Source organism: Cyprinodon tularosa, unplaced genomic scaffold, assembly GCF_016077235.1.
Source record: "Cyprinodon tularosa strain WSP-4 unplaced genomic scaffold, ASM1607723v1 ctg341, whole genome shotgun sequence".
NCBI classification, from domain to species: Eukaryota; Metazoa; Chordata; class Actinopteri; order Cyprinodontiformes; family Cyprinodontidae; genus Cyprinodon; species Cyprinodon tularosa.
Window position 1 is genome coordinate 37868 of NW_024039054.1, and position 13432 is coordinate 51299.

Genomic DNA, 13432 nt, shown 5'->3' on the forward strand with positions numbered 1-13432 from the left:
AATATAACAGTAAAGTCACTCAGTTTGCAACACTGGACTTTTGTCTCCAGTTTTCCATCACTACAGAGAGCAGAGCAGCTGTACCTAATAGTTAACTTCATTTGCCAGCCAACTTCTTCTTCTTTAAAAGGTTTTCGGTAGTTTACAAGCTATATGAGTGTATTATCATCGCCAATGAGACTGGGGTAAAGCTTAGAGCAGAAGTCTTCGACAGAGGGTCCACGATCCCTAGGGGGTCTGCGGGGGTACTGCATGGGAGTTGCGAAAGTTTTGGTTGATTACAGTTTTATTTTATATTCCCCCCTGCAATTTTTCCCAATAATTGAAATGTCTTTAAATACACATTCAGCACACTGAAGTAAACAGATAAATGGAGGTAGAAGATGTCTTTCAGTCATCAATGCAGATCTGTGTTTCTGAGTAAAAATAAGTCAAATATCTGACAAAAGAGTGGAAATGAGGAGATATAAAAAAAAAATATATATATGTTGTCATTGTTGTTCCAATAAGTTTAATAGTAAGAACAGAAACAGAGACTCTAGATTTTTTTAGTTCTTCAAATAGTCAGAGAAAGAATATCAAGATTTGACACATAATATGTAATCTTTAAAAGTTTTTCTATCTTTTTGGAAATATTAAATTACATTGTTTAAAATTCTAAAAAAAAAAGACTTATATTTTGAGATCTTTTTCAGCATAAATGACAAATTAACCAGAGAATATATTTGATATTATATTTATATTCCGTCCTGCCATTTTTTCCACTAATGGAAATGTCTTTAAATGCACATTAACAGGAATTCAACACACTGTAGTAAACAGATAAATGGAGGCAGAAGATGTCTTCTAGTCATCAATGCACACATTCAGCGACACACAGGAAGGAGCTCTTTCAATCTGGGCACCGTTTCATTCACAACACCTGCCCCATGAACAAGGAATCAAATCAGATATACTTTATTAATCCCAGGAAGAAATTACTTTCGTTACATTACTCCATCTGTAACAGAGTGACTGTAGCACCAGTTTGATATAACACTATTTTATACAATATATATAATTAGGGGGTCCCCGCTCCATCTCGCCATCAGTTTGGGGGTCCTTGGCCTGGAAAACATTAAAGACCCCTGATCTACAGAATTAAAATCAGGAGAAGGAAAGAAAAAAAGTATAGATTTGACTAAACAATCTGGTTGGCCTTTTAAAACTAAGAAGCTTCAGAGTAAGACAGATAGGAGGCGGCCATGTTGCTTTTCAAAATAGAGTAAATTTTAACATTTCATAATAAATATACAATGTTCTATAAGATTTGATTTTCATCGTTTTAATATTTGGTTTTACTCATTCAGAGAGCTTTTATTTTGCTGTGATGCTGCACCACCATCAGTTACATACAGCAGAAACCTTGCTGTGTTTATAGCAGTGTATTTTTCCTCCAATGGAACCCATCTATGGAAAAAGTAAATTGTCTCTGGTATCATCATAAAGTCCCCAGTATCTCTCATTCTAAAAAAAATAATTAATAAATAAATTATTCCATCCGAGCACTTCCTGGATGTTTGCTCACCATACCCTGATGTCAGTCAAACACTCATTTGAATAAAGAATATTAGCATTTACCCCTCCTATTGAGCTTTAATTTCTTTTAGCAATGAATTATTTCTGTTAATCTGAATAAACAGCAGCAGAGATTTCTATCGCTGTGTGAAACTCTCTTGTAGATTTGCAAGAACCTGTTTCATTTCTGTAATATTTGACATCAAAAATGAAATATTAAACATGTATTCCATGTGTTTCTAAGTGATGTTTATTATTCAAGACAAGCTCCAACTTTGATGCTGACAGTTAAAAAGAAAAATCTTGTTTCTTAGATTTCGACAGTGAAAAGATCTGCCGCTTTTTTTTTTTTTAAAGCAAAGCCTTGCTGTGTCTTTTTTTCCCCCTCAAGCCAAGAGATTCTTAAGTGAGTTTCCCTTTAGTGGAGGACCTCTCTGCTGCTTTGCTGGAAGTACTCTACAGCTGCAATAAATCTTTGTGTAGGTTGACCCCAGCAGAAGGCGAAAGCTCAGCACAGGTCACTGTGGGCTGCTAATGCTGCTGTGTACGAATTGGTAAAAGCTGTGCCTTTGAGGATAGATGGGGATATTACACTGAGCGTCTATTTAGCTCTTTCATTTGGACAAATCTTTTTTACTCTTTTTGTAGTTTTATAGAAAACCCTTCACCGTTCTTTCTAAAGTATTAATACAACTACAGAATTTGATGTATACATATATATTTATATACTTATAATACAGAGTTTTTGGGATAGGATAAAACTAATTAGTGGATTATTAGGTGCTATAAGGAAGAAAGTAACTCTTTTTTGTTTTCCAAATAAAAAGCTGTTGACTGAGTTTTACATTTGTATTAATCTCACTTTACTCTAAACAACGTCCAGCAGCAAATTCTCTTCAGCAGTGTTTTAATTAGTGAATGGAGTCCACCTGTAATTTGATCCCAGTATAAATATGATTATTCTAAGAGGCCCTCAGATATGTGTTTGAGAACATTACAGAGCAGATAGCTTAAAACTGCTGTATGCAAAAACTTAAAGCGGAGTTAGGTTAAGGTAATGTAAAAAATATACGAAAGTATGAGCATTTAAAGGAGCACTCCTCCATTTATGACTTCGAAGTAGAATGAATATGACACACTACCAAACCTAAGAAAAAATTGCCTATAGGATTAATGGAAATGAACTTGGCACCTCTTTATGAACACACAGACTTTTTTTGCGAGGCAAGGGTTCAAACATGTATGGCTTTAAGCTTTCTACACCAAACCAAGCTTCTGCAGCCCTGGCGTCCTGTTCCACGACAACTTCGTCCCTGCTTTCCTCCTCTAAATAAAAACTGTATGATGGAGGAGACTCATCCATTACCTCTGACACAAAACTCTCCTCCTCTTGCATGTTTCCACTGTCCATAGCGTTCCTTGACAGTTTTGTTGGTAAGTGCTACTTGGTCCCACTGTAATCTCCCATTGGGAACCTACTAGCACTACGTTGCTAACTGGTTAGCAAGATGCCAAGATGCTTCCGAGACACCGACCACAACCAAACTGGCTTGCGAACCTTCCGCCACAACAATCCCGCCCTCTTGATAATCGACCAATCACATTCACTTTATTCACTCGTGTAAAGCCGGGCACCACTCTGAGAATTTAGAACTGTAACCGTTGGAACAGCTGCTTTCCTACGACTTTAAGACATTTCAAAATATTTATAATTGTATTCATAATTAAAAAGTAAATTATATATATATATATATATATATATATATATATATATATATATATATATATATATATATATATATATATATGCCTACCTGGAATGGGTGATAATAGTTGAATAAACTTTTGGTATCAACCATACATTTTGGTAAAATGGTATCGGTGCCCTATTTATTGGTACTCGCCGATACCGATTCCACCATTTTAGTGCTGGATCAGGGCCCTGCCCGATATTGGTATATATATATATATATATATATATATATATAAGATATATACTTTTTAGATGTACAAGATATCTATATAATCTTTAATGACTAGTAAAGCATCATTCCATTTTGCGGCGGATTGGTGACGTATTTACGCACTAGGGTGCAAATATCTTCGCCCATTGACTTTCGTTAAAAGTTGTACATGCGCAGTAAGTCCTCTGCAATACAAAGGTATAAGCGAATGCGGAGCACAACTCTGGTGCAAGAGAGAGAGAAAAATACAAGGACCTGGTTTGGTAAGAAGCTTGCCTAGTAGCATGTAGCTTTATTCTGCTCTCCCTGCCTCCTTTTTCAAACATCAGGATCGGACCCAGCATGGATAAAGACAGCTAGGACTGATTTAAAGCACTTTTTAGAAAAAGCAAAGAAGAAAGAACAATCTAGGATTCACATGGAAAATTATATAATGTAGTGTACTTTTTCTAGATGTTTGTTAATTTGCATAGTTTTATTGTAAATTAACAGATTCTCAGAAAATAGTTTCTATATATTAAAAAAAGAATAAAGCTGACCAATAGCTTCTCCATTATTAAACTGGTACATTGTTTTTTTTTAGGTTTGTGACACAATATTGGACTATGCAAAACATTTGCCTTCACAAAGCCTCAGAAGGGCAAGATTTATGTACAAAAAAGTAAACCTGTTCATGAAGTTATATATATATATATATTTTAAAATAAATTTCATAATGTTTTTTGTCGTTCCCATTCATATAAATATACTGGTGTATTAACTCAGTATACATTTGATTGTTTTTTGGTATACGTCTATTTTGAATTTATAGCCCCCCCTTCAGAAAACTCCACCAGATGCTACATCAGTTATTCATCATTTTACTTTGACCTTTTCAAAAAATTAAACTGAATGTATTTAGTGTCTGCTAGGGGTGTAAATCACATCCATCATGGCGATTCGATTATGTATCGATTTCCTGACCCAACGATTCGATTATTTTCGATACTCAAGAATACACCACGATTCGATTCGATTAATCGATTAATTGGTTAAAAAAAAATTATTATTATGTTTTTTACACCTTACAGGCTAAACAAAGTTTCAAGTTTGAAATAAATCAATGAAAGCTGTAATATCGTTATGAATTTTTTAAGCGCCACGGCAGCACGGGAGGTAGAATTACGCCCAGGAGCAAATGGATAAAAATAGACCGGAGGAAAAAAAAAAACATGAATCGATTATCTTGCGGACGTATCGATGCATCGGATCGTCGGCTTTTGTATCGATGCATCGATACAAAACGATTATTATTTACACCCCTAGTGTCTGCAATAAATGCTTTAACTACAAATACTGTTTATGATCCACTGTATTAAGTTTTTTTTTTTTTGTCTTTGATGAGACAAAAACTATTTCATTGTTTTTTAGTTCTATTTATGTAATGTCCGTGAAGTTTAATCTAATCTAGTGTTGTTTGCTAAAGTTTTTTTTTTGTGTGTTTTATTCTTAGGGATCCTAACAAGCCAGTCCCACAGGACACCAAGTTCATCCATACCAAGGCCAACCGCTTTGAGGAGGTGGCCTGGTCCAAGTATGACCCCTACGACCAGCTCTATCTGCACATCGGCCTGAAGCCTCGGATCCGTGACCACTATCGAGCCACGAAAGTAGCTTTCTGGAAACACCTGGTCCCCCATCTCTACAACATTCACGATGTTTTCCACTACTCATCGACCACCACCAAAGTCACCCCCCTGGACCCCACCCAGTCCAACGGCAAGAGGTCTGGCAGCACAGGCCGGCCTCCCATGTCCACTTCCCACAGTGACGGGGAGGGCGGGAGAGAGATGGGTCCTCTGATTATGCCCAACCCCAGAGATTACTCCACGGAGCTCAGCGTCACCATCGCCGTGGGAGCATCGCTGCTCTTCCTCAACGTCTTGGCCTTCGCCGCCCTGTACTACCGCAAGGACAAGCGCAGTCGCCAGGAGACTTCACAGCAGCCCAGTCCACAACGCGATAGCAAAGGCAACAATGCGAGCCATGCCAACACAGTGGACGAGACCCTGTCGTCTCAGCAAAGGAGCCCGTGTGAAGCGCTTCACAATCCTCTCCACGCCTCACCCAGCTACTCTCTGAGCCAGCGCCGCTCGCCTGACGACATCCCTCTGATGACGCCCAACAACATCACCATGATCCCCAACTCCCTGATGGGTCTGTCCAACATGAGTCCGTACAGCACCTTCCCCGCCGGCTACAGCTCCACAGGCTTGCCCAGCACCCACTCTACCACTCGGGTATAGCCTGTTGACAGAACACCAAACATGAGCATTCAAAGCTGTATTTAGAATGTGAACGTAAATTAGGATCGAGTATGTTTGTCTTTTCCAAAGGTGTGACACCGCAAACATCCTGCCTTTGCTCTTTCATAGTAGGAAGTCTTACCTGCAGTCATTTTATAATAATCATTGTCAAAGGCAGTTTAAAAGAAAACAAGTGCATTTCATTTTCCACTTTCTGGATACTTGCCTAGCAGGAACTTAGTATAATGTTTATACAGTGGGATTTGTATGGGAAGCTTTTTTCTTACTCTGTAATATCTATTTTGCTCTCGCAGAACAAAGTGACACTACGACTCATGACGGCTAGAGAGGAAAAACAGAGAAGCATTACTACCGTTGCTATTATCCAGCTATTTTATACACATTTCTCATGTCATATTGCTTATTATGAAAAAAAAGTATTTTTACTCTTAATTACTTTCCAAACGCCTTGTACATCTCTTTAACACTAAATTACTGTGGAAGCATAGCTGCAGTGGATGATGAATGAAACACACCATGAAATCTATGGAGGACCTAGAGAGACACGGAAAAAGAAATACTACCATTTAGAATCAAAAATTTAAATAATTTCATTAAAAATCCAGTTGAAAAGCATTTTGTATTTGCACATTTTAAGTTGTATTATTAAAGAGGAATTGCAAATTGTATTTATCGATCATTAATAAGTAATGCAATTTAAACATGTGTTTTTTCGTTCATATTTCTAGATAAAGATTTATAAGCTTTTACTGATAATGAGCTGTAGCTAAACTATTTTGTGAGTTGCTTCTGCACTGCTTATATGGTTTAACAAAAATGTTAATCGGATGCAACTAAACCATTAATAAATTAAAACTAGCCTGTTTATCAGCTTTATGTAAACTGTTGAAAGGCTGTAATTGTTGGGTTACAAAAATAAAAGGAGAGGATGACGTAAAAAGAAAATACAAACACAAGAAGGATTTGAAAATGAGAGGTGAAAAGAAAAAAGGGAAACATAAATTGCCTTTAAAATGTTTAATGAGGAAAGCTACTTGTAATTAGATGTATGTTTTTAAATCTTTACTTGGATATAAGATTTTAAAATATGTCTTCAATTTTCAGTGTTAATGGATTCATAAATATAATCTAAAATTCCTATTTAAAATGTAATTGAAAATGTACAGTAATCAAATGGTTTTAAACTGGATTTCTAATTGTGCGATTTAAATATTACATTTGAAACGCTTGTATTTCTTTTTCAACCTCTCCCCTGGCCCTCCATAGAAAATATTCAACTTTGCCTAAATGTTCCCATCAGGCGGTGCAAATCTGGCACCTGCGTGTATGTATGTGTGTGTTTGTTTGGGTGTGAGAGTGCGTGGATGTACTGAAATCTGTGCAACAGAAATGTAAATTAGGCATCGTTTAGAAATTAACCTCTTGGTTTTGCATATGTAGTGTTGTGTAGTTTATTGTAGTCCACTTGAGTATCCTTGTTTTGGCTCTGTGTGGTTTTTTGTTTCCTTTTGGCGAAATACGCTAAAGGGATATAACTTCTGCTTCACTATAAACAAAATATTGCTTATAAGATGTGTTTTCCTACTCTAACTAACTCATGGTTTTGGCTCGGATTGTTTGTACAGAATAAACTTAGACTGATGTTTGATTTGTTGTTTGTTTATGAATACTGTAAGCCCCTCAGAGAGAAGACTGTAATTACTTTCTAGCTGTATATAAACCACTTCAGTTATTCATCATTTGAAAAGAGAAGAGAAGAAAAGAAAAAGGGAGCTTTATGACTTTATGGTAGACTTTGCTCCTTTTCCAAGTGGTCTGGACCCTTTTCTAAGTAAATCAAAGGGATTTTCCAACACTGACTGGACATGATGAACCTGGAGAACTGAGCCTTGATTTCTTTAAACCTATCATAACATTGTTTAACCTAAACCAGACAAGTATTAAAAGATTTTTGAAACTAAAGTGGTGTTCCTGTCAGACATTGAAACTTGCCTGTGCATCCCTTCTACTGTATCCTTAATTGATAGTATATTATTTATATATTTTGGGAATGTTCTCCATACTTTCTGGTTCTGCATTGTGATCTCAATATCCAAAACCCTTGTGAAGATGAACAACGAAAGAGACTGAATTCAATCCTTTAAAAAATCTGAGATAAAAGGTAAGAGATGTCCATTCATCCATTTTCTCCTGCTTAGTCCTTTTCAGGGTCGCGGTGGGGCCGGTGTAACCTGACTCCACCAGATGGATTTGCTCCACATATCCATCTGGAAACCTTCCGTTGAAGTAATTTTGGGAAGGGGCGAATATACTGGTTAGCTGATTGGCCTATGTTGGTGATAGACGGGCCTAATAAACCAATCAGATCAACGAAGCAACAGAGCGACGACGAAGAGGAGCCAATTGATAGATCAAACTCTTGCCGAAGCCAACGCTGATTGGACGTTCGTTTGGTGAACGGCTCCAAATTTTCTTCAACGGAGAGTCTCCAGACTGATTAGCGAGTGAAATCTTGAAAGCTCACGAGATCAGGATGGTCTCACGAGGCTAGGGCCGGTGCCCATCTCTGGCAGTCTATGGGCAAGAGGCAGGGTCCACCCTGGGCAGGTCGCCAGGGTCTCACAGGGCAAAACAGAGACACACAACCATGTACAAACTCACAGCTAAGGACAGTTTAGGGAAGACAATTAAGCTAACAGACATGTCAGTGGGAAGAAGCCAGAGAACCCAGAGAGAACCCATGCATGCACAGGGAGAACATGTAAACTCCATACAGAAAGATCCTGGGCTGAGAATTGAACCCAGAACCTTCTTGCTGCAAGGCAACAATGATACCCTCTTCTCCATCATGCAGTCCCTTGAGAAATGTCATAATGTGAAATTAAAGAAGATATAAGATCACAGCTGAACAACCATTAGTGAAACATTTATCTCCAACAGGACGGCTGCATTTTCAGTAAATTAGGAATTCTGTTTTAGGAAAATAAACACTAAGAAACTCCTAGAGACTAGGAAATTGGAAAGTCATACACTGTTGGAAGATTTGTTTGTGTAAAGATCTCACATTATACTACATTTGAAAATAAAAAGTATTTACAATAAGCCAACCCAGAACACGTTTTTACTGCTTGAGCATGAAATCTCTGAGATAAAGGAGACAGCAAGTACCAAAAACCTAATCCAGCCCAATATGCACAAATTTCCCTCAAATCACCTCAATATATAACATGGAGCAATCCTTCTATATACAGAACAATCTCATTTTTCAAGGAAAGGCTAGAAACCCTAGACTGTGAATTAATTTTTGTTTATTCATATATATATAACGCATGCTCATAACACGTCATCTCAAGGCACTTTACAGAAACAATACTGTCCACTTTGTTGCCTCCGGTACACGGTTAATTAAAGTCTTTCAATAAAAAAACCAACATGTACAACCAGTAGCCAGTTACCCTAAGCTGTATTTAAGTAACCAAGCTGCTACTTACATAAGTACTTTAACATAAGCACACAATCAGAATGTTAAGCACACATTAACTTGGAGGAGGATTAAGACATTGAGAGTGGGGAAAGGTTTTTTTTTTTTTTATATTACACAGGCTTTAGCACACATATGAGTGTTAAAAAAAAGTTTATAAAGGGAATTTTGCATAATATGGGACTTTTAAGGAGGAAGCTGAGGAAACCTGGAAAGACTTTCAACATTTTTTGAGATAGGATTCAGCTGATGCACCGCCAATGATATGTGGCGCTGAGCCGTCCAGAGTGCCCCCGATACAGCAGGCTCCAATGAAAAGGCAGGAGTCCAATCAATGTCAAGGAAAACAGATCACACCAGGAAGGTTTTGAGATCCAGGAGTCCGTAGCCCGATCAGGGGTTCTGATCCAAACAGCAACAAACAGGTTCAGGGTTCCAGGAATCCACAGAGCATTCAGGCAGATTCAGAGCTCCATGAGTCCAGCAGCGAGCTCAGGCAGATACGTTCAGAGGGAGCCAGGCAGCATCAGTGGTGAGAGGCAGAGACAAGACAAGGTACAAGGAGAACTGCAGAACTTTAAACTGAACCTCTTCAAGAGCCAGGACTACAGAAGTGTAAACTAGCTTCCCCCCTAATGAGCCAAAACAGGAACAGAAAGCGGGAGAGAGCCAGGACACGATGAGGAAACATGATGACAAAACAAATAACCCTCTCTAACCACTGGCCTAAGAGAACGAAAAACATGAACTAATTAAATGACTCAAACTGAACACAAACAATCATCATACAATGATCTGGCCCTGATAGCTGGGCTGAGCCGAATATAAAGCAGCAGACGCAGTTGGATAAGATGAGAGATGATTAGAAACCGGGCAGAGTTGGGCAGGTGAGTGAAATGAACAAATAGCTCAGCTATGACGGCAGATCATGACAATACCGCAAATATAGACTTCTTTTTTTGTTTACTTGTATAACATTTAAAAAAATAGGTGTCATTTTTCTCACACTATGAAATCAGACACTACTTTGTTTACTCTATTATATAAGATCCTAATACAAATAAGGGGTGTGAAAAGCCTAAGGCACTGCCATGAAGTAGCAGCCAGTCATCTCTACGACACTGTTGATGGAAAAAGTGTCTAATTCTTAATTAACAAGAAACTGACATCCAGTCTTTCTCATTCAAGCCAACATTCTATGAAATACTTTGCAAGGGAGGACAGATACACTGTTGCCAATATTCCTACCTGTTCTGAATCGCACAGGTTTTCCCTAACTACTTAAGAATGTAATGGTCTTGTTGTTGATGACTGGCTTAATTACTAATTTCATTCACCTGTATAACTCAGGTTTTTCATTACTGCTCATCTGATCCACCTGCTCCTGCCTCTTTTTAAGCTGCCTGCTAACAGTCGTCAGAGCTAGATTATTTCTCTCTAGCCAGTGAAGAGAGTGTGCCAGCATTACCTTGGTGTCTCTGATTTCATGTTGTGTCTCTCAACCATTGAGTACGCCTGTTCCGATCTGGTCTATTTTAATCTGCCTGCTTCCAGCTGTTAGGTGAGAATATTCTCGTGCAGTGGTGAGAGCGTTTCAGCGTTACCTTAGTGTTTCTGGTTACCTGATCCTTTTCTGGCTCTCAACCACTGAGCCTTCCTGTTCCCATCTGATCACTTTACCTGAGCTGTCTTCAGACTCCTGTGGATTCTGCGTGTTTGCTAAACTTGGAGCTGCTTCCTGTCACCGACCTGAGTTTTTTCTTTGGAACCTCCTCCGACTTTTGATCTCCTGGTTCTGAATCCCTAGCACGTCCTCGGCACCGGCTTTAGCTTTGCCTTCTGGACTATCCTGCCTTCTTTTTTTCTACTCGGATCTGCTCTCCTGCTTGTTCTCCATCCTGCGGGGCTGCAGCATCTAGGACACTCTGGGCGGCGCCCGCCGAATCCTGTTGGCAGCCCACCGGCTGGATTCTTCCTTGTTCTCTGGTCACTGACTGAATTGTTCATCCAGGTAAGTGACTCACATCCTCCATCAAATTTTGTGGTCACTAACCTGAGTTTTTCTCCTACAAAGGTTCTTGCCTTAGACACCCTTGCAAGGTTTACGTATTAATGTACTATGACCCATGAGAACAGATTTTAATAGAAAATGTAATCGTACTTCAGAGAGGTTGCACCGATACGATGTTAACTTCGGGCTCGCTGCATTAGAGATTCGGCAGCAGCCCTGAATAACGGTTAAATAAGCATTTGATACATTTCGTAATACATATATTTGAACATGAGGAGACTTCACTTGCTCCTGCTATATCAAGTATTAGACAGTGTTCTTAGATCAAGGACGACCCGATTGCACAGAGTAAGAGCTATGTGTAAAGAATAATCCACTCCGTCTTTATACTCCCATTCCCAAATCTTTGTTAGGTACCCCACATTATGAAGATGATTGACTTTTATCCTGACAGAAGAATGGTCCTAATTAGATAAACTGCCAGGGAAAACATGAGCCTTAACACATAACAGGCATGTAATATTAGGGTTTAACAACAACATACATCAATAATAAATTAATCCTAACAGTAAAATGTTGAAAGAACCTTGAGAAGAACGAGTCTGAACTGTGATGGGAAAAATTATCTGTTCCATTATCTTCTGTTGTGTTTAAAACAACTCCTCTCACCCAGACACTGGGTAGCCTTGCAGGTGTGAGATGGCCTGAGTGAATAATAAAGTAAATGAAAGCACTCCTAAGAAAATATTATGAAGAGCTTTGATGGGAAATTGATTTTTTTTGACGACAACATACTCCAGAAATCGCTCTGTATCATTGTAAGATTTTCAAGCTAGACGTGCCTCTAACAAACATGAGGATTTTGTCAGACCGTGTGACTGCTTACATACCCTGCAGGCCTCAAACACGCAGCCACACACAGAGCATGGCATAATCACAAAAGTCAATCAAAAACGCGGGCGAATACAGGCGCCCAGCTGGAAAACAAGCTCAGCTCTAACTTTACTTCATCACTCTCTCAACACGGGAGGTCATCACCGCTGAATTATCAAGGGTTTGTTTGTTTGCCTGATGAGTGTTTGTCTGGTTTGTCCCAAAAGATAACATAAGAAGCATCGTGATAACGGGTGAAAGGAGGCTGAAAACATAACGTGGGCCTTTGCGTATTGCTGCGTTTAGTGTGTAAATATTAGAAGTGCATCCGCCTTACAGCAGAGTTCCCAGTACCATTATGCATCTACATTCTGCACACCAAATTCCATACATGCAATTGACATGAAGTATAGCTCATTTAGACTAAAAGGCAATGATGCAGAGTCACTAAATGAGATATTTAAGCTTAATGACATCTGAAATATTAAGGTCTACTTGTGTGACATTAGCTTATGCAACATCCTGGGTGTTTAATGTGATCCTAAGATATGCTGTCATTTATCATATGAGCTCCTCACATCACCCATACAAATCAAACTCAGATCACTGTATTTCAAACATATATTCTCCTTCTTTGTGTCAGAACCACTAAAATTTTCCCTCCCACTACATCCTTTGATAACCGACACATGCATCTATCTCGCATGTGTGTGACATGCATCTCAGCTGCAGAGATGACATTCAATCAACATCCTCTGAAGCATGGAGGTTGACTGATGCTCCGGGTCTCCTTCCGTTCTACTATTCCCTGGTTTTATCTGATATTTCAAAGGCATCTTTTCATGCGCTTCACTTTTAGCATGTTTTATAACTCCATTTTACACACTAATTACTTGATCCCTAATCGCTCTGTTTCTCAGGAGATAAAAGGATAGAAATTGACTGTTTTTTGAAGACACCATTAAAATTGAAGTTTGTTAATGGCTTTGAGTATGGCAGTCCCCAAAAGAGTTAATCAAACAGATTTGTGTCTGTGGCAGATAGTTAAGGCATGTGGCAAAGTGTTCTGATCGTTTAAATGACAATGGACTGCAATTAAGGTTTGATCAAAATTGTGTATGGTGCCTAACTTTTGTGTAATCATATTTTTTTCCAACATAATTATAGTGTGCGCACAAAAGTTCACCAATAACTTTACTTTGCTATTTTTCCACATTTAACTTTTTTTCCACTTTTTCAA

At 38.5% G+C, this 13432-nt stretch overlaps 1 protein-coding gene across 2 annotated transcripts in view; it reads left to right on the forward strand.

Annotated features, from left to right (window-relative positions):
* The window catches only part of nlgn3b (neuroligin 3b), a 42868-nt gene extending 35079 nt beyond the window's left edge, over positions 1–7789 (forward strand). For both annotated transcript variants that reach the window (XM_038294548.1, XM_038294549.1), the window contains one exon: positions 5014–7789. In XM_038294548.1, the coding sequence (XP_038150476.1) occupies positions 5014–5806 (793 nt within the window). In that variant the 3' untranslated portion in view covers positions 5807–7789. The remainder of the gene's footprint in view (positions 1–5013) is intronic.
* Positions 7790–13432: the final 5643 nt, after the last annotated feature.